We start from the raw sequence: 26,414 nt of genomic DNA, 5'->3' as shown, positions 1-26,414 counted from the left end.
ACCAGTCAGTCCTCTGCTAAAAACCCTCCTAGGGAACCCTGAAGCTATGGGAAGGAGCTTGTTTTGTTTTTGTTTTTGAGACAGGGTCTCACTCTGTCACCCAGGATGGAGTGCAGTGGCATGATCTCCACTTACTGCAACCTCTGCCTTCTGGGTTCAAGCAAGTCTTATGCCTCAGTCTACCGAGTAGCTGGGACTACAGACGTGTACCACCATGCCGGCTAATTTTTGTACTTTTAGTAGAGACAGGATTTCGCCATGTTGGCCAGGCTGGTCTTGAACTCCTGACCTCAAGTGATCTGCCTGTCTCGGCCTCCCAAAGTGCTGGGATTATAGGCGTGAGCCACTGTGCCCGGCAGTGAAGGGGCTTGTTTTGACACTGAGCTTGCCAGCCTCACCATGTCTTTACCACACCCCTCCTGCCCATACCCAGCACCCCCTTACGTTCCCTAGTTCACCTGTCGGGGCCTTTCTCTGAGTGATCGGTTCTGCCAGGCACCCTCCTCTTGTCCCTGTCCCCTCCTCTAGGACGTCCCTCCTTGACTTTCACGCACAGCATGGACACATGGGTGTGCAGAAGTGGAAAGGGGTACTCGGTGTGCAGACATCATGTGGCATTTTGCAAGCCATGAAGCAGGGCCCCACCCCAGTGGGCTGTTGGTCACTGTGGGTCCCACTGTCTGCTGTTGTGTTTGAAAATAGCCTCTGGCCTTATGCCTCTCCACCCAAGCAGATAATGTATGACGTGGGTTCTTAAAACTTGGAATCAGTTAAAATGTATCTTATTTTAAACAAAACTAATCCATGCTATTAGAAGTCAGGAAAGCAATTACCCTAGGGTGGGGCTTCCGGGGTGCTGGGGATGTTCTGATTTTTGATCTGGGTGTTGGTTTCATGGGTCTTTTCAGTTTCTGAAAATCCATCGAACTTTTCTGTGTGTATATTACCCTTCAATAAAAATGTTCAAAACTCTGTTTTGTTTCGGTAATTTCCTCTTTCACGCCTATACCCCTTGACATACCTGTAGATACAGAACTGTAAAACCTAAGGCAACAATGCCCAGGCTAAATAATTCATAATCCAATTCCATAAGTGCCATTTACTCTGTGCTGGGCCCTGTGCTGGGGGCCCAGGGGACTGAATCAACCACAGCCCAGTCCTCCAGGAACTCCTGGTCTGTGGGGATGGGGAAATGCAGCCTAGCATGGGGTGGAGAGGTCATAAAAGCAGATCCAAGAGGACAGGATGGCACTGCTTTCTAGAGAATCATAAAGCCAAGAGGGACATAGGGGTATAACAGGGATCAACAGGTTACTTGACGGTTTGGTATATGCCGGCCGTTTCTGTTCTAAATGCTTTTCCATGTGCTGGCTAGCTTAATCCTCAAAGTAACAGGAACACTGGGAGGTAGGTACTATAATTTTCACCTTTTCACAGTGAGGAAAGAATCACAGAAGAGCCAGGTAACCTATCTACGTATAATCAGCCAGGAAGTGGGAGAGATGAGACTTGAACCCAGGCTGTCAGCTTCAGAACTCGTGCTCAGCCTCCAGGCTAAACGGTGCTGTGGGGAAAATAATGCTCAATTAAATGCCCAGATACGCAACGAGGCTTGACATACAGATGTGCTCTATGAACAATGGCTACTATTGACAATAAGAAAGAAACAACCTATTAGAGAAAAAGTTAACCTGAAACCGAACATGACGCCTTTTGCTCATTCATTAAGATCGGCCACGCCCCCTTCCAGGAACTGGGTGCCCCCGGGAGCTCAGCCATACCCTAAGAACAGGAGATTTTGTAGCTGGGCCTGAAGGATAAACTGAGCGGATTGGGTCAGGTGAGCTGTGACGGAGGGTGCACCCGGCAGAGAGAGCAATAGTGGCAAAAGCCCAGAGGTGCAAAAATGTGTGTGTTTGCAAGCTGAGCTAGGCAGAGCTCGCGATTCAGAGGCGCTTCAGCCTTCTCCCGCTTAAAAACTGGACCTCGGGCGCCACCTGGTGGCGACCTCTGATACTAACAGGGCAGAAACAACCAGCTGGGTAAAAAGTTGCCCATACCCCTCTCTCCTGGACCATTTGTTCCTCCTGTCTCTTTCCCCACAAACGGATCTGCTGTAAAATGGACTTTTACAGCTGTTAACGTCAATTTAAAAATTTAAAAACTCAATTGACTTTGACAGCTGTAAAAGTCCATTTTACAGCAAGTCCATCTGGGGGAAAGAGACAAGGTGTTGGGATGTGGATGGGATGGGAGTGGTAAAGACATGGTGAGGTCAGTGTCAAAACAAGCCCCTTCCCGGCCGGTCGCAGTGTCTCACGCCTGTAATCCCAGCACTTTGGGAGGTCGAGATGGGTGGATCACTTGAGGTCAGGAGTTTGAGACCAACCTGGCCAACATGGCGAAACCCTGTCTCTATTAAAAGTACAAAAATTAGCCCGTGTGGTGGGGAGCGCCTGTAGTCCTAGCTACTCCGGAGACTGAGGCATGAGAATCACTTGAACCCAGAAGGCAGAGGTTTCAGTAAGTGGAGATCGTGCCATTGCACTCCAGCCTAGGCAACAGGGTGAGAGCCTGTCTCTAAAACAAAAACAAAACAAGCTCCTTCCCATATAGCTTCAGGGGACCTCAGGAGGGTTTTAAACAGAGGACTGACATGGTCAGACTTCTGTTAGAGAAAGAACGCACTGAGCATTGAGAAATAGCAACTAAGGTAAAATTTTAATTTAAAAGTACATTGATTTTCCAGTTATCAAAGCAGTGCATGCTCATTGTATAAAATGTGGAAATTATAGAAAAGAATAAAGAAGAAAATAAGTCACCCTGAATTCCATCACCCAGAATAATCACTATTAATATTTTGGCATATCTGCTTCCAGTGTTTTTCCCTGCATATAATTTTCACAGAGCTGAGGATTAAACTCGCTGATGTTTAAATGTATGTTGAATATTTTTGTGGACAAAGGCTTGGTGTGGGAATAAGTGTGGGTGTTGGGAGCTGGTGCTGGTATCAGACCACTCTGAGTTTGAATCCTGTCTTTGCCTTTACTAGACTTGGGCAAGCGCCTTCTCTTCTCGGAGTAGTAGCAATTTCCTTCACCATCTGTAAAATGTGATTAACAATGGGACCCATCCCAGAGCTGTTTTACAGATTAAATGACACGATGTATGCAAAATGCTTAGGACATTGCCTGTTGCAGAGAGGTTACTCACCAGTAACAGATTACTACCTAAAGCTTTGTCTTTCCGACTCTTATCAGCAATCTCTAGAAATGAGATTGATTTCAGGGTTCAAGGATATGAAGAGCCACAAGGTTGTTACGGTTTGCCAAAACTGAGTGGAAAATTTTAAGCAAGATCTCGTGTCTCCAGCACCACAGCTGTTCTCATTTGTCTCTATATTCTTCCAGGCCCTGTTTACGCAGAGCACTTTTTAAGCATTGTAATTGCAATGCTTGCACCAGTTCCCTTAATGTTACATCATCAACATTTTCCTAAGCGGCTGAAGCTGTCAATGACAGCGTTTGCTATCATTCACTTAACCATTTTTTAATTGTTGAATATCTGGGCAGTCTAATTTTTCATTCATTCATTCATTCATTCATTCATTCAAGAAACAGTTCCAGAATGCCTACTCTCTGCCAGGCACTGAACTAGGCACTGGGATATTGTGGTCAATAAGAACAACACACCCTTTATATTCTGGCACCCAGACCCTGGCTGGCAAAACAGGCTATAACAAGTAAACAAAGAAGTAATACTCCAACTGTAAACTATGGTGAGTGCTGGGAAGGAAAAGGAGAGAACTCTCGGAGAACTTTATTTTCACGTTTGTGTATTTTTTGGAAGTAATCCTAGTCCTGAAATCTAACCCACTTTTGCTTCTTAGCAGACACAGCTGAAGTTTTTCTTGAAGGAGTCTCGTGTGGGTTTGGATTTTCCACTAACACATGTTAGAATTTCCTGAGAAGTCAAGGGTGCCATGGTATTCAAAGACCTGACAGTCGGGCTCAAGTGGGCCTTGTTTCCTTTCTTTTCTCCCTTCCTCCGAGGCGTGTGTTTCAACAGGTCCAGTCTGCTCCCTGCCCTCTTGAAGAAGCAGATGATTATCCCCTTCTTAAATCTTGCTTCACCTTTTCCTCATCTTCCCTGTCAGTACGGGGCCTCCATGAGCCCTGAGAGTCTTTAAGCCAATGGGCAAAAGCACCCCCATCCCATGGACAAAGCCTTGATGGGTGAGGCTTTGCACACATTGGATTTCAACGCCCGCAAGGCCTCTTGCATGACTGCAGCAGCCCTATCCATAGCTCTGCAATGACCACCCCACCTAGCTTTCTATCGACCTGATTCCTACTCCACCTCGAAGACTCAGCTTATAGTCTCTCTCTTATAGGAAGCCTGGTCTAGCTTTCTAATTCACAGTAAATTCTCTATTTCTTGAGCTACTGGATGAATTTTATTTTTTACTCTTTGCCTCATTGGCACTTAATCATATACTCCCTCATGATACCTCCTATTTTCCTCTCTTGAATCATTATTTCATCTGAATAAGTCTGACTTAGATGAAGAGATCAGAGGTATCTGTGCAGATGTATCATTTACACTGAATGCTGAAGGAGCAGTAGCCAGAGATCTAAAGAAAGGCAGAGGGGAAGGGCATGTGCAAAGGCCCTGAGGCAGAAGAGGTCTCGGGATGTGAAGCCAAAATGAATATTTCTATATGGGATTGTCCTTACAGATTTGACATATGAGGGTGAAAATGACTCATTCATTAATACATCCATACTACTTTGTTCATACGACCATGAACAAAGCAAGGGCCACTGTGTTCCAAGACCCAGGAGGTGGGGATACAGAGACGAATCAGACAAGATTTGTTCTTGCCCAGACTAATGGTGGAGGCTGAGATGATTTCTAGATAATGTGACAGACAGACCAGGGTTGAGAGCTGTGGATGAGAATTATGGGTGTGAACAGAAGAGCACAGAGAGTAACTATTTCTGCCTGAGGCACTGGGAAAAGTTTGTCTAAGAAGAGACATGAAGGAAAGGAAGTCCAGACAGAAGGAACAATGTTTACAAAGACATGGAGGGAGGGAGAGGGGGGTGATTTCAGAAACTGTAATCAGGAAGGGCCTCTTAGGACAATCAATGTTTTTGGACTTTATCTGTAGATGGTGACAAACCAGGGGAGGTTTCTAAGCAGGAGAGTGGCAGGTCTGGTGTGGAGAATGGGTGGGTGTGTGGCAGAGCTGGAGGTGGGCTAACAGCAGAAGCCTGAATTGGGGTGGTGATGATAGAGATAGATAAGAGAGGAAAGAGGAGATCTCTCTCTCTCTCTCTCTTTCTCTCTCGAATGAGTCTCGCTCTGTTGCCCTAGGCATGCAGTGGCGTGATCTCAGTTCACTACAGCCTCTGCCTCCTGGGTTCATGAGTTTTGTGCCTCAGCCTCCTGAGTAGCTGGGATTACAGGCACATGCCCAGCTTATATATATATATATATATATATATATTTTTTTTTTTTTTTTTTTTTTTTTTTTTTGAGACAGAGTCTCACTCTGTCGCCCAGGCTGGAGTGCAGTGGCGCGATCTTGGCAAATTTCAAGCATGGATGACTGAATGAAGGTAGTGCCACTTGCTGAGATCAAGGACACCAGGAGGAGTGACAGGATTTGGGGAGTAGGTTGGTGGAGAGAAATAGGGAGACAGTGAGGCCTTCTTACTGATACCACGGACAGCTCTAAGAATTTCCAGAGGACTTGAATCAGACTCTATGAGTGGTTCTTGCCTCCGCTGCCTTAGAATCAGCGGAGGAGCTAATTTAACATGCAGATTCCCAGGTCCACCCAGATGTGCTACATCAAAGTCTCTGGGGGTGGGGTCCAGGAGCCTGCCTTTTAAATAAACACCCCAAGTTGCTCCCATGCAAATGGTCAGACGACCATACTTAAAGAAACTCTGAAACAAAGTCATGAAGGGAACAGATGCGAGCGCCCTCTGCTGCTAAAAAGGAGGTTTGGACCTCTTAAGTTTATGACTTGGACATTTCAAGGCAGTTTATTCAGCAAGTGAAACCCCTGGACTAAAGCAAAGAAACAAGACACCTGGAGAGATGAGAGAGGAAGAGGGGCCACGTTCCTTGACAACTTCTGTGTTTCTTTCACCCTGTAGTGCCGAGCGAGGCAAAGTTCCCCTGTCTGCAGTCGTGGCCGCTGTGGTCAGTCTGGGGTGCTGTTACACCTTCTCAACCCCACTTCCTAAAAAAACAAATGTGGCTCCCTCAGGTGGGAGGGGAGAGCTTTCTCCTAGGTTTGGCTTTAAAATGATGGCAACTCCCAAAAATGGAAAGCAGGGGCTCAAACAGGTATTTGTATACCAGTGTTAACCGACATTCTTCACAATAGCCAAAAGGTAGAAACAACCTAAATGTCCATTGACAGATGAATGGATAAAATCGAGGTGGTGTATGCACACGACGACATATTATTCAGTCTTAAAAATGAGTGAAATTCTGACTCATGCTACAACATGGAGAAACCTTGAGGACATTATGCTACGTGAAATAAGCCAGACAAATACTGCACGATTCCACTTATATGAGGAACCAGGAATAGTCAAATTCATAGTCAGAAAGTAGAAATAGTGGTTCCCAGGGACTAGGAGAGAAGGGAATCCCGACTTATTGTTTCATAGACACAAAGTTTCAGTTTGGGAAGATAAAAGAGTTCCGGAGACCCATAGTGGTGCTGGTTGCACAACAATGTGAGTATACAGAATGCCACTGAAATGTACACTAAAAATGGTTAAAATGGCAAATTTTGTTATATTTTACCACAACAAAAAAAGTGATATAAGAAAAAGCAGTCAGGCTGGACGTGGTGGCTCACGCTTGTAATCTCAGCACTTTGGGAGGCTGAGGCGGGTGGATCATCTGAGGTCAGGAGTTCGAGACCAGCCTGGCCAAGATGGTGAAACCCCGTCTATACTAAAAATGCAAAAAATTAGCCGGGCATGGTGGCCGGCTCCTGCAGTCCCAGCTACTCACGAGGCTGAGGCAGGAGAATTGCTTGAACCCGGGAGGTGGAGGCTGCAATGAGCCGAGATCGCACCATTGCATCCCAGCCTGGGCGACAAGAGCGAAACTCTGTAACAACATCAACAACAACAAAACAAAAACAAAAACAAACAAACAAAAAAGAAAAGAAAAGAGACGCGGTGGTTCTGCTTGTAATCCTAGCACTTTGGGAGGCCGAGGCTGGCAGATCACCTGAGGTCAGGAGTTTGAGAACAGCCTGGGCAACATGGCAAAACCACGTTTCTACGAGAAACACAAAACTTAGCCGGGCGTGGTGGTGCATTCGTGTAGTCTCAGCTACTCGGGAGGTTGGAGTGGGAGGATCCCTTGAGCTCTGGAAGTTGAGGCTGCTGCAGTGAGCCGAGATCGCGCCACTGCACTCCAGCCTGGGCGACAGAGCGAGACCCTGTCTAAAAAAAAAAAAAAGAAAAGAAAAAAAGAAAAGAAAAAGAAAAAAATCGTTAATATCCTCAACTCGAGTGGGAATCCATAGGGGGCTTACCCATGCCCATGACTTCCCCATCCCATTGGGAGCTCCCTGACAACAGGGAAAAGTGCCTCCCCTCTTATCTGGGGGCGCTCAAAGGACCAGCAGAGGGTTTCTTCAGCGGAACACTCTCTGCTCCCCCAGGGCCTGGGCTGGTCACATCCATCGCACTGAGGAGGTTCCCATCGGGGGGCGCCTCCTCCATCCTATCGAGAGTTATCCCAGCGAGTGTTGGCGGGGACTGAGCCTCCTACTTGAGGTAGTTGTTTTTACTCCCAGTTCCCAGGCTCACGAGCCCCACGCGCTCTCAATCGCCCGCCCTCTACTCCTCGCCACTCCGAGTTCTGCGCCCCCGAGATCCAGCGCATCCGCGGGGTGGGCGGGTCCTGGCGGCTCTTTGCCCTCTTCCAACATGGCCGCCGCTGCCTCTGTGACAGGCAGGGTCACGTGGGCAGCCTCGCCTATGAGGTCGCTGGGGCTCGGCCGGCGATTGTCCCTTCCCGGACTCCGTCTCGAGGCGGTGACTGCCGCTGTCAACCCGACCCTGAGCGATCATGGCAACGGGCTCGGGCGGGGAGCGCGTGGCAGCGGCTGCAGCGGCGGCAGTTTGGTGGCGGGCTGGGGCGGCGGAGCGGCGGCGGCGGCGGCGGCACTGGCACTGGCCCCGGCCCTGAGCGCCATGCAGCGGGGCAGCTCCGAGAGCGAGCTGGCGGCCCGGTGGGAGGCGGAGGCGGAGGCGGTGGCTGCGGCCAAAGCGGCGGCCAAAGCGGCGGCCGAAGCTGAGGCCGAGGCCACAGCGGAGACGGTGGCGGAACAGGTCCGCGTGGACGCGGGCGCGGCCGGGGAACCGAAGTGCAAGGCAGGAGAGGAGCAGCCCAAGGCCCCGGCCCCGGCGCAGCCCAGTGCGGCTGAGGAGGGGGACACCCAGGTCCTTCAGCGGCCGCCGCCCACGCTGCCCCCGTCCAAGCCGAAGCCGGTGCAGGGCCTCTGTCCGCACGGGAAGCCCCGGGGCAAGGGCCGAAGCTGCAAGCGGAGCTCGGGCCACGGTTCCGGCGAGAACGGCTCCCAGCGGCCTGTCACCGTGGACAGCTCCAAGGCCAGGACCTCCCTGGATGCCCTGAAGATCAGCATCCGCCAGCTCAAGTGGAAGGAGGTGAGGCCCGGCCCGGCCAGGCCGCGTGGGCACAGTGGGGTGGACAGGACGACCTCAGAGGTCTCGGCACGGCCCAGGTCAGGTCGGCGGGCGAGGGCTGAGCTCCAGCGGTGCACCACGCTTGGGCCTGCTTGTCAGCCGCAAACTGCTCATCCTTCAAGGCCTACCCCCCAAAAATCACTTCCTCCAAGAGGGCCCCTCAGACCCCTCCAGGTCAAGTTAGCCACTCACTCCTCTGCCTCCCCGCAGCTATTTATATGTCTCAGCCATCAGCATTTGCCTCTGCTTGTAGATATGTGTACGTCTGTCTCCTCCACCAGCTTGTAAGCTCCTGGGGCCCCGGACCCGCTCTCTCACTTCTTCATTGAAGTTATATTTGTTTAGCACTTGCTGTGTGACTCTTGGGCAGAGGAACAGTTTTTATTTTGGAGGCAGACAGGCCTAGGGTCTCACTACACTTTGCTACTTAGCTGTGTGACCTTGAGTAAGTTGCTTCACCTCTTCAGCCTATTACCTTCTCTGTAAAGTGAGGCCACTTATACTTATCTCATCATCTTGTTAGCATTAGGAGACTCACTGCTTAGTGTTTTATAGCACAAGTCTGCAATAAATGGTAACTTACGTTACCACCTTCTCCTTTCTCTCTTCTTCCACCATCATCACCATCACCACCACCAGCACTACCACTGTCATCATCATCAGTGTAGGCGCTGTATTTTGTATTCCAGGCTTGGCTTACAGCAGGTGTCAGTAAGCAGTGAATGAAAGGGTGAATGAAGACATGAGTTATCATCCCTGAGCCCATTTTAGACTGGCAGGGGATGGGATGTAGCACCAGTGACTCTAGTGTTGCAGTTGGCTGAGTGGATAAAGCCATTTGACTTTATTTGCAGCATATAGGGTATTTAATGTGCTTTCAGGAGTGTCAGGAGTTTGATTAAGGATAGCTGAGTGTGGACACAGCCAGTGGTAACAGGGATCTGCTGCAGGTGACAGAGGACTCAGGTTCTTAGCCCTGTGCCTTGGCTATGGTAGATGCTCGGTAATGGTTTCATTAAGTTGGAACATACAGAGAGATGGCCACAGAAAGGACTGATGTGGTCAGAGCGTTGATGTCCCAATAGGAAAAAGTGCATTTGGTTTGGAGGGAAGTCAAGGATCAGGCAGAACCGACTTCCAGGTGGATAGGGGTTAGCCATTGGGGAAGTCTGACCCCAAGTGTCTGGGCCCCCAGCCTTGGGGCTTGGGATTCAGAGGGGAACTTTCATTCTGGGGAAACTTGGGGAAAACAAAGGCAGGCTCTCAGTTCTAAAGTATCTGGGTTTCTAGGCAGGGTCTCAGGTCCAGGCCAGAGATATGAGGGCTAGAAAAGGTACAACTGGACAACTTGTCAGTGCCGTGGTCTTAATGAAGGGAGAATCCAGCAAATGAAACCAGGCTATGGAGTCAGGCTAGGCAGATTGGCCCAAGTGGGGCCTCCACTTAGCTTATCCCTGTGGGAGAGAGAGACATGAAGCAGGCCAGATCTTGTTTGCTAGGAGAGATGGGGCCAGATGGACTAATACATCCCAGCCCAGGTTCGTTCACTCATTCTGTAAATGTCCACTTTGGAGGGGCCAAGTTCTTTGCTGGGCCCTGGGAACCAAACATACTTAAGATGTGACCCTTGCCCCCAAGGACTTCATAGTTTAATAGGGAATAAAACACAAGTAAAGGAATAATTGCGGTCATTACAGGGCCATTGCTGCTGCATCCTGCAATGCTCCCTTTTCATTTATTTGCATGGCTTACTCTTGTCACTTCTTTAGATGATACCTTCTCCATCAGTCTCCAGCCCTTGGTATTTATTTTTTTTCCATAGTACTAAACTTCACCAGGCATTATATTATATATTGCTTGTTTATTGTCTGTTTCCGTCACTAGAATGTAAGCTCCATGAGGGCAGGGGCTTTGTTTTGTTTATTGCTGTACCCACAGGTACTTGGCACATAGAAGTTGCTCAATAAATATTTGTTGAATGAATGAATACATTATGTGATGAGTGTTTCTGTGTGAAAGTAGAAATGCTGCGGGAGGTAGAGGAGGGGCACCCAGGAAGGGCTTCCTGGAGGAGATAAACCCGAGCTGAGTCGTGAGTGCTGAAAATGAACTGGAGTTATTTAGGGGCATGGACTTTGGATCCCTGGTTGCAGGAGTGGTATGGGCAAAGCAGAGGCCCTTTCAGGACTTTCAGTATGGCTGAATCATAGCGTGGGACGTGGAATGGTGAGAGATGGGGCTACAGAAATGAGCAGGGATCAGATCATGTGCCACACGATGGGATTTACGTTTGGGGGAGGAAGGCTATGTGAGAGCCATTAACAGAATTTTGACGTTCTTCCATTTATCAGGGCAAGTCAGTTAAACCCTTGAGGCCTCAGTTTGCTTATCTGTAAAGTAAGGGTGGGCAGAGCTAGTTCAGTGGTTTCCAGTCTTTCTACTTCGGTAGCCGCATAATGGTAATGTTGATCCACATGAGACTGTTGCACTGGTCAACCCCAGTGGGTAGGCTTTTTCCAGGGCACTATGTGTAACTGCTTCTTCCACCTCCAACCCTGCCTTTTTTCCTGCTCAGAGAGCACATTGGCATATAGGTGGAGATGTTTATTCTAGTATATTTTAAAACATAATTCACTGAGTGTGGTGGCTCATGCCTGTAATTCCAGCTACTTGGGAGGCTGAGGTGGGAGGATCACTTGAGTCCAGGAGTTCAAGGATGCAGTGAGCTATGATTTTGCCACTGCACACCAGCCTGGGTGACAGAGAAAGACCCTGTATCTAAAAAAAATATTGAAAATTAAAAAAAACATAATTCACTTGCAACAATAAGACTCTACTATTAGGCTTGTGATTATTATTATCACCCTTCTTCATTAGTGCATGAAGTCCTGAGGGCAGGGGTGGTATCTGACTTATGTCCCTAATGTACAGCATATTCTAGGTGCTCAATAAATATTCATCAAATGAATTATGGAATATTTGCAGCAGAGCTTACATCACATCTTGACACCCTAGTGTGGAGGTTGAAAAGTGCCAGAGTAGCTAAACTTTAAAGTTCCTTCCTGCTTTAAACTATGATTATAGTATTCTTAGTACCTCCTACAAAGTTGAGTGCATGAAAAGTAACATATATATATATATATATATATATATATATATCTCCCTGGTACTAACAAAGTACAAACACGTGACCTTTCCTATGCCTGCCTTTCCCCATCTGTTATGAGGTGATATTGGATGAGATCATCTTGAACTCCCAGCGCTGACGTTTTAAGAGCAAGAACTTCTACTGGGGGCTGTGGTGCAAGGGTATGAGCAACAGTGTCTCTCGCAGGCCATGCTGTGTTGCTGTGGGTTTGGGGAGTACTGAGGTGGCTGGCTTTGGTAGGAGTGGATGAGTAGCCCAGGTAAGAAATAAGGTCATGAATACCAACCAGAGTGAAAGCTGCGTCTCCTTTTATGGGTGCATAGTGAGGAGCTATATATCACCGTCCACTTTAACAGGGTAGGACTGAGTCAGCATGTGAATTCAGAAGTTTGCTCAGCCGCAGGGCACACAATCTCCCTTCCTTTTTCACTTTTTTTTTTTTTTTTTTGAGACAGAGTGTCGTTCTGTCACCTAGGCTGGAGTGCAGTGGTACAATCTTGGCTCACTGCAATCTCACTGCAACCTCCGCCTCCCAGGTTCAAGCAGTTCTCCTGCCTCAGCCTCCTGAGTAGCTGAGATTACAGGCACGTGTCACCATCCCTGGCTAATTTTTGTATTTTTAATAGAGATGGGGTTTCACCATGATGGCCAGACTGGTCTTGAACTCCTGACGTCAAGTGATCTGCCTGCCTCGGCCTCTCAAAGTGCTGGGATTACAGGCGTGAGCCACCACCCCTGGCTCCTTTTTCACTTTTCTTTATTCCACATATATTTAACAACAACAACAACAAGATGATAATAAATCTTTATATAGCTCTTACTCTGTTCCAGGTGCTGTTTTAAGTGCTCTGCATATATACAATTATTTGGTTCTCCCAACAACTCAGTAAAGTAAGTACCTTATTGTGTCCATTCTGCAGATGAGAAAATTGAAGTACACAGAGGTTAACTTACCTGAGGCCACGTAGCTAGTAAGGGACAGAGCTAGCATTTGAAATATGCATTCCACTTGAAACCAGGCTTCAATTCTGTGCTCTTTATTGGTAAACACTGGGCTGGAGGTTGCAGATGTAGATGTGAACAGGATACACTCCTTGCCCTCCAGGAGCTCCTGGTGTAGGAGGAGGAATAAATGCAAACAGACAGTTACAGTTTGGTCTGGGAGGTGAGTGAGTCAAGGATGTTCCATACAGAGTAGGAACAACAAGGCAGGCAGTATGGACCAGGTTTTATATGCAGGATGGAATGATGGCAGCTTAGGGAGCATATGGGGGAGTGGAGAGTGATGAAGAAGGAGCCAGATCACAGAGCATGTTGAAGGCCATGCCAAGGAGCTTGCGCTTCTGACTGAATTTGATCACAGATTGCTTGCCATATATAGACCCAGCCTCCCTGTCCACTCTCCTTCAGTCCCAAGTGAACCATGCCAGCCCTCAGATGATTCAGTTTGCAGTCATACCCGTTCTGGCCAGGTCTAATTTAACTGTGTCCACAATGTTAAATTTGTTTCTGAGAGGGAAGAATCACAGATGTTAGCTCTGTAAACTTTTAGACAAGACTGGAGTTACTCTCAAATAGAAAAATCATGTTTACAGAGTCACCACTGAAGTTGCAACATGAAAGAAAGGCATGGTTTCTGGTTCACCGCAGATGCTCAATGTTTATGGATTTATATGGTCTTCTTCCCGTCCTGTGAAGACTCTGCATCTCCTGTGGATTCTTCTGTCATTTTGCTACCCTCATTAAAAAAACACCTTAGAGGAAAGACACCATAGAGAGTAGATGCCACTTTTGTTGTGAGCTGCCCTCCTTGGAGATGTAGGTTGTGTATATGTGCACAGTGGTGCCATGCCACCAGCTAAGAATGAGGGCTCTGAGAGATTTCATAGCGGGACCTTTGTTGATGATAGTTTGAATAAGCCCCTGTCCTGAGATCTATTACAGTATAAAGTCTTTGTTTCAGAGACTCCATGCATTATTCCCTGAAATTTATCCAGCCTTTCTTTAGAACAAAAGTATATACTTACTATATTGTCCTACTTACAACTTGTATAATATTAGTTACTGTGTATTAAATAGGGGTTATGTGCAAGGCATTGTACTGTTTTATGCTCATGAAAGATTGTATTGAGAGGCTGAGGCATGAGAATTGCTTGAATCCAGGAGGCGGAGGTTGCAGTGAGCTGAGATCACACCAGTGCACTTCAGCCAGGGTAACAGAGTGAGACTGTGTCTCAAAAAAAAAAAAAAAATTGTATTATTTACTATGCATTATTTATTTAATCCTTGCAACAACCCTCTAAAATAGACTGCATTGTCATCTTCAACTTACAGATGAGGGAACTGAGGCTTAGAGAGGGGCTGGTACAGGGCCAGCCCATGGCCACACAGATAACCAGTGGCAGAGCCATCCAGGGCCTGGGCTTGTAGCCAGTTTTCAATCATATACCTTCTTCTTTGCTAATCCTTTGCTAAAAACCATTCTGCAAGGAGTTATTCTATTATCATCACTATCGTCATTGCTATTCTCAAGTAACAACAGAAGAAACTGAGGTGGGCACAGCAAGTAATTGAGAAAGTCAGGGTTCAAACAGTAGCCTTTTTTTGTTCCAAAACTCACTTTTAAGTGTTTTATGATTCTCCACTTCTTAACCTTCCCATTCCTCATTTGACCCATAACTCAAGTGACCTTGGAGTCGGTCAGAATCAGGAGAGCAATAATGCAACTAGGACTTAAAATAAAACACGCTGAAATATATCCTGCCTGGCAGAGGGAGCATTTGGTGCCTGCGCCTTCCAAATCCTGTCTTGCTGCTACCCACAGGGGAGATGCGATTCCTGTGCCATTTGACTAGCTGGGTTGCCTTCCTCCTCTGTGGAATGTGAGCCTGCTATTTGAATCTTTCTGTCTCGGATTCCTTCTGGAAGAAGGTAGAGTATAAAATGAAATATTGGGTAGTCTAATCTTTCCTCCCTTTCTATTTTCAATGATCGCCATTGCAACTTACTGCCTATTTTAAAAAAATAGTACCAAATTTAAAAACACTGTATGCCCTACTCCATCAAATGTTCTCTTTCCACAGATACGTTATTTTAATGTCTAATCTATTGGAATTTTTCCTTTGCAAGTTAAACTTGTCATAACATAAAAATCACAATTCACTACCACTGTTATTTGAACGATACAATCCAGCTAATAGCTTCATGAATCCACACCAGCTCCTTAAACAATCCTTTAAAAGACAATAAATTCAAGGGGCTCACATTCAAGCTCTATAACTCCTATAAATTAAAATCGTGTCTGTGTGTTTTTAAGCAGGTGCTGTAATGGTTAGGCTGTTTTCTGTGTTATAAAACAGTGTATTGTGCCACAATTTTGGAAGTGTTTTGGATTCTGGTTTTGTATCAGCAGAAGTTTAAGGCAAAAATTTAATCACGCATTTTATTTTTTATTTAAATCTGTTCTTGAACATATTGCAAAAGTAATCGACCACTGTTTAAGTGCCTTCTCTCAAGGGGAAGTGTTGTATCTTGTAGTTAGCATGGGCTTTGAAATCAGACAGATGTGGGTTAAAATCCTTGCCTCTGATTGCTTGTGTGACTGAACTCTGTACTAAATACAGAACCTCTCTGAGACTCAGTTTCTTCAGCTGTAGCAATGGGCTAGTGCTATCTATCTCACAGAATTTTTGTGAGAGTGAATGAAGGAATGTATGTAAATTGTATGTAAATTGACTTAACCCAATGCTTGGCACACTGTAGGTATTCAGTTAGTGTTGATTCTTTTCTTTCTATCATGTAATTACAGGCTTGGTTATTTGATCTATTTTTTCTTAAACAGGGGGAAAATTTAATATAAAATGTAGTCCATATATGTAGGCTACTGGTTAGTCAGGGCAGGTATGACCAGCTAATTTGACTCATCTAATAGATATTTTGAGATCTACTTTGTGCCAGGCTGTATTTGGGATCTTGGGGGTACAGCAGATGACACAGCCACTCACAGATGGCTGCAGCGTAAGGGACAGTTGCATTTTGGGTGAATGTCAACTTGATGTAGTCTAGGTTTCAGATGTTAAAAAATAACACTGATTTCATGTTTTTTTCTTTTTAAATCAATTATACTTTTAAAGTTTCCTGAGTCTAATTGAATGTTTTAAAGTCTCCATTCTGGACCTGGTGCTGATGTCATACTTTGTTTTTTGTTTGTTTGTTTGAAATGGAGTCTCGCTCTGTTGCCCAGGTTGGAGTGCAGCGGTGCGATCTCAGCTCACTGCAACCTCTGCCTCCTGGGTTCAAGTGATTCTCCTGCCTCAGCCTCCTGAGTAGCTGGGACTACAGGTGCCTGCCACCATGCCCAGCTAATTTTTGTATTTTTGGTAGATATGGGGTTTCACCATGTTGGCTAGGCTGGTCTCGAACTCCTGACCTCAGATGATCTGCCTGCCTCAGCCTCCCAAAGTGGTGGGATTACAGGTGTGAGCCACTGCGCCTGGCCTGTCTCATACTTTGGTATGTTAATTATGTACATCACCACAGGAAACTCGTTTCAGCTGTTTAAGTGACATCAGTATCTTGACTTTGGGTTTCACAGGGAAAACAGATGTTATGCTACATGAAAGTACCCACCACCTGTGTGGAAAAGATACAAATTTTCTGGGTCACACAGTGGCTCTGTGCCCCCGGACAAGTTGCTTTACCTCATCTCTAAGACTGAGTATAAAATACTAGCTAGTTGTTGTGAGGATGAAGTCAGAAAATCTTAAAAGCGCCTGGCACTTTAAAGTAAGAATACATGTTGGTTTGACTTTCCCTCTGGTGGATCTCTATGACATCTTAATTAAATTTTGTAACAGAAAAATGGATGGTGTGAACAGGCAGATCAGCTTGCCATCCTCTAATTAGGTTTGAACCCCTCCTTTCCTTGTGGTTGTTCCTCTGAAGCCGAGTCATGTCCCTGAGATTCCTCCACAGAGGTTATTGTTTTGCTGGAGAGAACGATTAGGTTTCTCTATTCCAGGAGGACTTGCATCTCTCCTTCCTCCTCGTATCAAATTGTGCCTTGCCAGCTGCTGCCGCTGCCATTTGCATGCATGTTTGTTTCCCTTGGTGTTTCTGAACCATTATCTAGTAATTTTTATAAATGCTTTATAAGTCCTAGCAGGCATTTCTGGCGGCTTCCTTCCCTCTCCCATATGCCTCTCTGTCAACTGAATAAAACCTTCGCACCCTTAATGAAGCTGGAAGAATAGGCAGTTTATCTCCTGTGTAGTCTTCCCTGGGTATGGTTTTGCTTTTCAAATAAGTTCCTCAGTACATCTGCCTAGAACTCTGATGAAGGCCAGTTTTCCTATTTTGTTCTTTATACTCATAGGGAGATTCTATTTCTCATTGTGTCAGAACTGTGGGTTACTGGAATTTTAAAAAGCAACAGTGGACCATTTTTTGGACATCTTAGATTATGTATAAATAACTTTGTTCCAATTCCAGAAATAATATATGCTTATAAAAATTTATACTGTTCCCAAGCATATAAAATAAAAACTGAAACAAACCACCTACCCCATCCCCCTCCCTTTCCATCCTCCCCTCTAATTCCACTTCTGAGAGGTGACACCAGAATCCCAATTTGATATATATCTTTACAGACTTTTGTCTTTTTTTTCAAGATAGAGTCTTGCTCTGTCAGCCAGGCTGGAGTGCAGTGACGCAATCTTGGCTTACTGTACCCCCCGCCTCCAGGGTTCAAGCAATTCTCCTGCCTCAGCCTCCCAAGTAGCTGGGATTATAGGTGTATGCCACCACACCTGGCTAATTTTTGTATTTTTAGTAGAGACGGGGTTTCACCATGTTAGCCAAGCTGGTCTCGAACTACTGACCTTGTGATCTGCATTTCCTGGCCTCTCAAAGTGCTGGAATTACAGGTGTGAGCCACCGTGCCTGGCCCAGATTTTTTTCTTATTCTTCTACATATCAGATGGCTAAATTGTGCTATGGTAAGAACCACAAAATAGCAGTGGCTTAATACAACCAAAGTTTATTTCTGGCCCATGCTATGGGTTCAATGGGGGCTGGTGGGGTTGGGGAGCAGGGGTCTCTCATCATCTTGGTTATTGAGATCGTGGTCTCCCATTGTGACACCTGCTTCTGTGAGTCACTGAGGGAGGGAAAGAGCATGTGGTGGTGAATTTGCACTGGTTTTTAAAACGTCTACCCAGAAGTGATGCATCACTTTGGCTCACATTTGATTCGCTGAAGCAAGTTACATGGCCATGGCTAACCTCGGAGGGATGGGGGATGCGCACTCCCACCATGAGGGTATAAAGAGGAGAATCAGGCTATTTGGTAAACTGTGCTAATTACCACCATGATATCATATGTAGAGATACAAATATATGCTGTATATAAATAGAAATATACACATATTTTATTTTTTCTTTCTAGAGAGGGTCCTGCTCTGTCACCCAGGCTGGAGTGTAGTGGCACAATCTCGGCTCACTGCAACCTCCACCTCCTGGGCTCAAACCATCCTCCCACCTGAGCAACCCTCGCCCCCCAGGAGCTGGGACTACTGGTGCACACCATGCCCAGCTAATTTTTTATATTTTTTTGTAGAGACAGCATTGTGCTATGTTGCCCAAGCTAGTCTCCTGGGCTCAAGTGATTCTCCCGCCTCGGCCTCCCAAAGTGCTGAGATTACAGGTGTGAGCCACTGTACCCAGCAGATATTTCATTTTTTAAAATGCTGCAGTTATACCATGTAGATAGTGTTTGGCAACTGCTGTTTTAGCAGTACCTCATACACATCTTTCTTTGTTAGTATATATAGATTCATTTCATTTTAACAACCTAATAGTCCATTTTATATATCACAATTTATTGACGGATGTTGTTTCTATGTGTTTTCTTTGCTATTACAAAGAGTGGTGCAATAAACATCACTCTTCAGACTCTTTTTTTTGAGACAGAGTCTCGCTCTGTCACCCAGTCTGGAGTGCAATGGCACTATGTTGGCTCACTGCATCCTCCGCCTCCCAGGTCCAAGCAATTCTCGTGCTTCAGCCTCCAGAGTAGCTGGGATTACAGGCATGTGCCACTATGTCTAGCTAAGTTTTGTATTTTCAGTAGAGACAGGGTTTCACCATGTTGGCTAAGCTGGACTTGAACTCCTGACCTCAAGTGATCTGCCCCGTCTTGGCCTCCCAAAGTGTTGGGATTACAGGCGTGAGCCACTGCACCTGGCCTTTTCAGACATTTTAAGTGTGTATTTGTGCAAATACTTCTGTAGAATAAATTCCTAGGAATTGTTGGGTGAAAGGGCATATGTACTTTATATTTTGATTGTTACTATCAAATTGCCCTCAGCAGGGTTTGAGAATGCCTGTTTTAGCATATCTGCTCCAATACTATATACTATTTGTCTTGTGTATCTTTGCCAGACTGACAGGTAAAAATGTGTTCTTTTAATTTACATTTCTCTGATTGTCAACAAGGTTAAACTTTTTGCATAAGTTAATTTGTCGTTTGTCTTGCTTCATCTGTGAAATGACTGAATCTATTTTTTGTTCATTTTATCTTTTGGGTTGTTTTGTTTATGTTTTTTCTTATTGGTTTGTAAATATTATGGTTACTTTTTATCTCATATGCATTGTAAATATTTCCCCCGTTGGTTATTTAAATGTCTACCAAATAGTGATTTGCCTTGCATGATCCACATTACAATTAAAAAATTTCTTCTTCTCATTCACTAAAAACAGTCCTTAATTACTTTTGACTTGTTAGCTCAAGAAGGCAGAAGAAACACATAATTCTGCCTTCAGGTGCTATGAAATACCTAGTGAATTAAGAGATTGTGTGGAGAGCCTTAGAGTTTTACATGTCCATGGAACTGGATATTTTATATGAAACTTTCACATAGATTTATCTAACATGACTTTGACTTTGTGCAGTAAGTATGGTAGATTTCATTATTTCTGTTGTACAGATGTCCCTGCATCTACAGATTTGGATTTGAATCCCCACCACATATTAGTTCTGTCACATGGGGCATCATGGTACTTAGGGGGTTATTCCATGTCCATGTTAATCATATATGTAACATGTATGGCAAAGTCAGTACGCAATCAGTGTTTGTTCTCTTTCAACTCTCCCACTCTTCAGAGGTGTTAAGAGACATACAGCTTAGATCTAGAGGCTGGCTCTCCTGGCTTGTAGGCCAGGTCTTGTTCTAGTGGACTGTATTGCTCCTCTGAAGAGAGCGTGAGTTCCTGGCCCCTTTAGAAATAAGAACATCAGAGTTAGTGTTTACATAAGTCCTTCAGTGCAGGACTGGGCTTTGAGCCTGGATGTTGGTTTTATTTAAAAAGCACATTTCTCACTTATATAAATAATCCTTGTACATTGCTTAAAAATTTGGAAAAAATATTTTTAAAACATTTATAGTCCTACCATCGAGATGGAATGACTGCTTTCACGTTGAAGCATTTCTTCCCAGTATTTCTTCTGGGCATATATATTTTTTTGTTTTACAAATCTGATACAATTTTATTGTATCATTAACATTAATGCCCACATTATAATTTAAACATTTTTCCTTGCTATACAACTTTTTATCAGTCATTTTAATTGCTGCAAAATATTTCATTCAGTGGGTTGTATTTCATTATTTATTTTCCTGGTATTAAATGTTTAGATCGAACCCTCTATTAAAAATTATTCAGGAATGTGCTTCCTTCCTATATGTCATATTCTTTTCTTTTTCTTTTTTTTGTCTTTAGAGACAAGGTTTCACTCTGTCGCCCAGGCTGGAGTGCAGCAGCATGAACATAGCTCACTGCACCCTTGAACTCCTGGCCTCATGTGATCCTCCCACCCCAGCCTCCAAACTAGCTAGGACTAAAGGCATGCGCCCCCATGTCCAGCTAATTTTTGTATTTTTTTTTTTTTGTAGAGATGGGGTCTCCATATGTTGCCCAGGCTCGTCTTGAACTCTTGGCCTCAACGATCCTCTGGCTTCAGCCTCCCAGATTGCTAGGATTACAGGTGTGCGTCACTGCACCCAGCATATTTCATATTACTTTCTTAAGATAACTTTCCAAAAATGAAATAATTAGACCACAGGGAATATACATTTTAAGGCTTTTGGAATATATGGCCAAATTGCTTTCCAAAATAGTTTTAGCAATTTATGCTCAGCTCTGAGGGTTCCTATAAATACTTACTTTTGAAGAATATAATGACAAATACTGGAGAAGAGAGTGAAACAAATGAGTCTTCTCCAACCTATGGGCCCTGTCTTCACCAAATACTTAAGTCTAATCATCAGTGCATAGTTCAAAGCAGGGCATTTTGATATGGCTATTTCAGTGTGGCCATTATGCCTAATTTGAAACAGCCATATCACAATGTAAACTCACTCTTTTTAATTTTCAAATAATGTATTCAGTAGACATGCTTGGCTTTCTCTTTATCCTTGACCTTCTTTTTTTATTTTTAAAATAAAAAGAGGTGGTGTCTCACTGTGTTGCCCAGGCTAGTTGTGAACGCCTAGCCTCAAGTGATCCTTCCACCTCGGCCTCCCAAAGTGCTGGGATTCTAGGTATGAGCCACTGTGCCTGGCTCATCCTTGACCTTCTCATTAGTTCTAACTCCTTATGTCATCCCTGATCTTCTACTCAGAGGTAGGGCTTAAGCATTTCACATACTTTGGCAGTTTTATTGCCAAAAGTTTTGATAGGTGATTTCTTTTTTTTTTTTTTTTTTGAGACGGAGTCTTGCTCTGTTGCCCAGGCTGGAGTGCAGTGGTGCGATCTCAGCTCACAGCAACCTCTACCTCCTGGGTTCACCCCATTCTCCTGCCTCAGCCTCCTGAGTAGCTGGGACCACAGGTGCCCGCCACCATGCCCGGCTAATTTTTTGTATTTTTAGTAGAGACGGAGTTTCACTGTGTCAGCCAGGATGGTCTCGATCTCTTGACCTCATGATCCGCCCACCTCAGCCTCCCAAAGTGTTGGGATTACAGGCGTGAGCCACTGCACCCAGCCAGTTTTGATAGGTGATTTCTTAGGTTTTGTCAAAATATATCTTGAGTTAAAAAAAGGGGGGGGGGTTATTTTAAGAGCTGCATTAAAATGTCATATACCATCATTAGCTATTAGGGAAATGAAAATCAAAACCACAGTGAAATACCACTTCATACCTATTGGGTTATCTATAATAAATAAGACAGATAGTACATGTTGGCAGGGATGTGGAGAAATTGGAACCCTCATACACTCTTGGTGGGACTGTAAAATGGTGCAGCCATTTTGAAAAACAATTTGGCAGTTCCTCAAATGTTAAACATCCTAGCAGTTCTCTCCTGATATATACCCAAGAGGAACCCAAGAGAAACGAAAACATATGTGCACATAACAACTTGTACACTAATGTTCATGGTAGCATTATTCACAATAGCCAGAAAGTGGAAACAATCCAGATATCCATCAATTGGTGGGTAAATAAAATGTGGTATATCCAAGCAGTGGAATATTATTCAGCCATAACAAGGAATGAATAATACAACTTGGATGAACCTTGAAAACATTATCCTACATGAAAGAAGCCAGGCACAAAAGACCACATATTGTGTGATTTCATTTATATGAAGTAGTCAGAACAGGGAAATCTGTAGAGACAGAAAATAAATTAGTGGTTGCCTAGAGCTAGAGGTGGGAGAGAAGTTTGGTGGGGGAGGTGGGGAGTGGTTGCTAGTGGGTACAAGGTTTCTTTTTGGGGTGATAAAAATGTTCTAATATTGATTGTAGTGTTGGTGGCACAACTCTGAGTGTATTAAAAACCACTGAATTGTATACTTTAAATGGGTCGATTGTGTGGTATGTGAAAGACATTTTCAATAAAGCTGTTAAAAATGCCAGATGCTTATCCAGTTCTCGTCATTGAACAGTACTTGCTTCCTAGGTAGTAATTGGCAATATGCATTAGGGACTGAAGTTCTGTGCTGCCTGTTAATTTTACATTGCAAATATTGCCCATTACAGGTACACTGGCTCCTTGGATACCTGTAGCTAATGCAATCCTGTTCTGGTTGCATAAGGTAGTATGCAACCTGATGGAAGCTGTAATAGTACTCTAAACTTTCTTCGTAAGAATGAGCTTTGTTTTTTTCAGGGAAATTTTGAATATTTTCCTGAAGAACAAAGTTCAGACTCCTTATGAAGGAAGTCTCCATATGACGCTTTTCACAACCCAAGATGCATTACGTCTTGGTGGTTGAAAGCATGAGCTTTAGACCTACACAAATAGGGGTTTGAAACAACTCAATGTGTAACTTTTGGCGTATTTTACTCTGAGACTCAGTTTCTTTATCTGTAAAATGGGCATAATACAACCATACTTCATGGAGTTATTTATTGCCAGCATAAAAAGCTATAATCATGTAAAGTGCTGGCTACATAGTGAAGACTCAGTTGAATATTTAAAAAAATTAACACTTGGCCCTAACCTTCTCTAGGCTTATTTCCCATATCCCCTGCCTTGAATTTTATGCACTACTGACACCACACTGCATGTGGTTTGCTTGAGCCTTCATGCTGTGCTACTCCTCTTGACCTTTGTTCATGTTTTTCCTCCTCTGAATGTTCCCTCCCTTTGTTTGGCTACCTTTTTACATATCCTTCAAGAATTAAGTTTTAGCTCATCTTTTCCATGTATCTTACGTGACTCCCACACACATGCCCCAGGCTAGACTAAGTCCCCTTCCTTGGGTCATTTAGAGTATTTTGTATGTTTCTCAATTTGATTAGTTTTTTCAGAGAAGCAACTTTTGACTTTATTGATCATCTCCATTGTATCTTTTTTTCTATTTCATGGCTTGCTGCTCTTTATTACTTCTTCTCTTCTACTTTTTGAGGTTTATTTTGTTGTTCTTTTTCCAATATTAAGTTGGCTGCTTTGCTAATAAAAGCACTCAAGACTACAAATTTGCCTCTAACTACTGCTTTAGCTACACCTATGAGTTTTATTATGCAGTATTTAAAAAATCACCTTGTAGTTCTATATGTTTTACATTTTCATGAAGATTTCTTCCTTGACCCACGGGTTATTTAGATTTGTGTTTCAAAAACATTTCTAAGCACATAAGGTTATTTCTACTTATCCTTTTGTTATTAATTTTTAACTTAATTTCATTGTGGTTAGAGGATGTTCTTTCTTTCCTTCCTCCCTCCTCCCATCTTTTTTTTTTTTTTTTTTTTTTTTGCAGGTTTTTGCTTTATGGCCTAATACGTGGTCAGGTTTTGCAAGTGTTCATGTATGCTTGAAAACAACATGCATTCTCTAGTTATTGAAAGCAATATTTTACATATGTATGTTAGATTAACTTTTGAATTGCATTATATAAATTTTATAGCCCTGATTTTTGTCCAATATTTTACATATGTGTGTTAGATTAACTTGTGAATTGTATTATATAAATTTTATAGCCCTGATTTTTGTTTGATCTATTAAGAGTTATGTTAAAAATTTCTTCTGTGATTGTGATTTCATATATTTTTTAATTGATTTTTTTTCTTGTTTATTTTCTTCCTGCACTAGTCTGGAAGTTACATATTCTATTTTTATTCTTCTATTGATTACCCTGGAAAGCTTAATATGTGTGTATAATTTCACAAAGCCTAAGGTTAGTATCTTTATTCTCTTTTTAACAATGCAAGGATCTTTAGCATGCTTTTGCATTTTGGCCACATCACTTCTGACATATATGCGTTTGTTGTCCAATATTTTAGCCCTATCTTATTTTATTCTTTTTTGAACTTCACAAATTAGACATTATTGGTATTTTATATGGTCTGTGTCCTTTTGAGTTACCCACATTTGCCATTTTCTTTGTTTGCTATTCTATTTTACAACCCAGACCTACTTTCTGGGGTCATTTCCTTTCTTTTGGAAGTAATTTTTTTTAAAGTTTCTTTAGTGAGATACTACGTTGTAATAAACTCAGTTTTTATTTGTCCAAAATTACCTTCATTTTCTCTTCATTCTTGAAAAATAGTGTTGCTGTGCATACTGTTCTAAGTTGATAGTTATGGGATCTCAGTGCTTTGAAGATATGCCACTGTTTTTGCATTTCCACTTTTGCTGTTGAGAAGTCAGTTGTCAGTCTAATTTTTTCTTCTGCTAGTAAAATGTCTTTCATTCTGGCTGCTTTTAAAATCCCTTTGTCTTAGATGTCTTTGCTGTCGGTAAGACATTTCTAGGTGAGGATTTCTTCTGATTTATTCTTCTTGGGATTTGTTGGGATTCTTGTCTCTGAGGTTTGGTGTCTTATCAATTATGGAAATACTGTCTCTCATCCACTCTTTTCTCTCTTTTTGGAATTCTGATTTAGATATTAGGCCTTTTTTTTGATGGTGATCTTATGTTCCTTGGAACTTTACTTGCTGATCATTCTTTGAGGCTTAGGTTTCAAGTTACAATCTTCCTTTTATACAGATGCCTCAGGGGGCTCTACTACCCAGAACACTTAAAACTACATTTTTTGGTGTTAGACTTTTTTTTTGGTTATAGGTGTAGGATGAATTCTGACTCCATACTTGGATAGGAAGGTATCATGGTTAGACATTCTGAGCAGAGACTTATTCCTTTTATTTCCCCTTTCCTGAGGCAAGGCCAAAACACAGAAGGTTTTCTTCCAGTTTCACCCACTGAGGATGTGGCATTTCAGAGGGACTGGCTTGGTATGGGAGTTTCCAGTCTGATTCTTGCCTTGCCAGCAGACACTCAGGGGCCAGACCACATGCAGAGGCCAGACCACTGCCAACATGTACAGGGAGCAAGATAACTACACTTTTGAAAGGATCGCTGTGGTTGCCTTATGGAGGATGGGTTACAGAGGGCTTGAAGAGTGGAGGCAGAGAGGCAAGTTAGGATGCAAGTTAGCGGCAGGAGAGAGGTGTTGCCCCCGGGACAGACAGAATGGTGGTGAATGGGGAAGGTTATTGATTAAGATGGTCTGTCTCTTCCCATAGACTGTAAGATACCCAGCCTCAGGGGAGTATCATCACAAATACGTCTTTTTCATCTCTGAGTCCTTCTAATGCCTGGAACAGAGAAGGCATTCACAGATGCTGAGTGAATTGAACTGTGGAATCAATAATGGTTCTAGAGCTGATTTTTTTCCTACCTTCTAAATGACTATTTTCCTTAAAGGGAAATGACATGAAGGGATTCCAGGCAGTGAACTCATGCCTGTCTCTGGCATTGCGAAGCCCAGTCCAGAAATAGAGAGCCAGCTGTTTGTAAGCCCAAAAGCCTTAGGTTTTGGAAGGGTTTACTTTCCATGATAACATAGCTTTCTTTAGCCTGTGCACTTGTTCCTTACTTAAGGAGTCTCAGGCTCTGCTTGAGATTACTTACACAAAACCTTACCATCTTACTGGATTTTTATGGCATTTTCTTAGAAATTACTAAACTTTATGACTCTCTAGGCAGGTTGCAAAGATGTTCCTCTAATG

General features: G+C 43.8%; 1 protein-coding gene and 1 long non-coding RNA gene across 4 annotated transcripts in view; one reads left to right on the top strand and one right to left on the bottom strand.

Moving 5' to 3' along the window:
* Positions 1-6,032: 6,032 nt before the first annotated feature.
* On the bottom strand, positions 6,033-8,079 carry LOC129048085 (uncharacterized). Its single transcript, XR_008510125.2, has 3 exons — positions 7,816-8,079; positions 7,267-7,484; positions 6,033-6,256 (listed from the first exon to the last, which is right to left on the bottom strand). It is a non-coding gene; the product is annotated as an uncharacterized LOC129048085 (long non-coding RNA).
* TTLL11 (tubulin tyrosine ligase like 11) overlaps positions 8,069-26,414 on the top strand; it is a 278,864-nt gene continuing 260,518 nt past the window's right edge. Inside the window, exon 1 of one of the 3 annotated variants that reach the window (XM_054521083.2) lies at positions 8,069-8,714. In XM_054521083.2, coding sequence (XP_054377058.2) covers positions 8,241-8,714 — 474 coding nt within the window. In that variant the 5' untranslated portion in view covers positions 8,069-8,240. The remainder of the gene's footprint in view (positions 8,715-26,414) is intronic. The other 2 variants (XM_054521081.2, XM_002820170.5) reach the window with 2 other exon arrangements.

Source organism: Pongo abelii, chromosome 13, assembly GCF_028885655.2.
Source record: "Pongo abelii isolate AG06213 chromosome 13, NHGRI_mPonAbe1-v2.0_pri, whole genome shotgun sequence".
Classification (NCBI taxonomy): Eukaryota; Metazoa; Chordata; class Mammalia; order Primates; family Hominidae; genus Pongo; species Pongo abelii.
The sequence above is the reverse complement of the archived record's forward strand: the minus strand, read 5'-3'. Positions and strand labels throughout refer to the sequence as shown.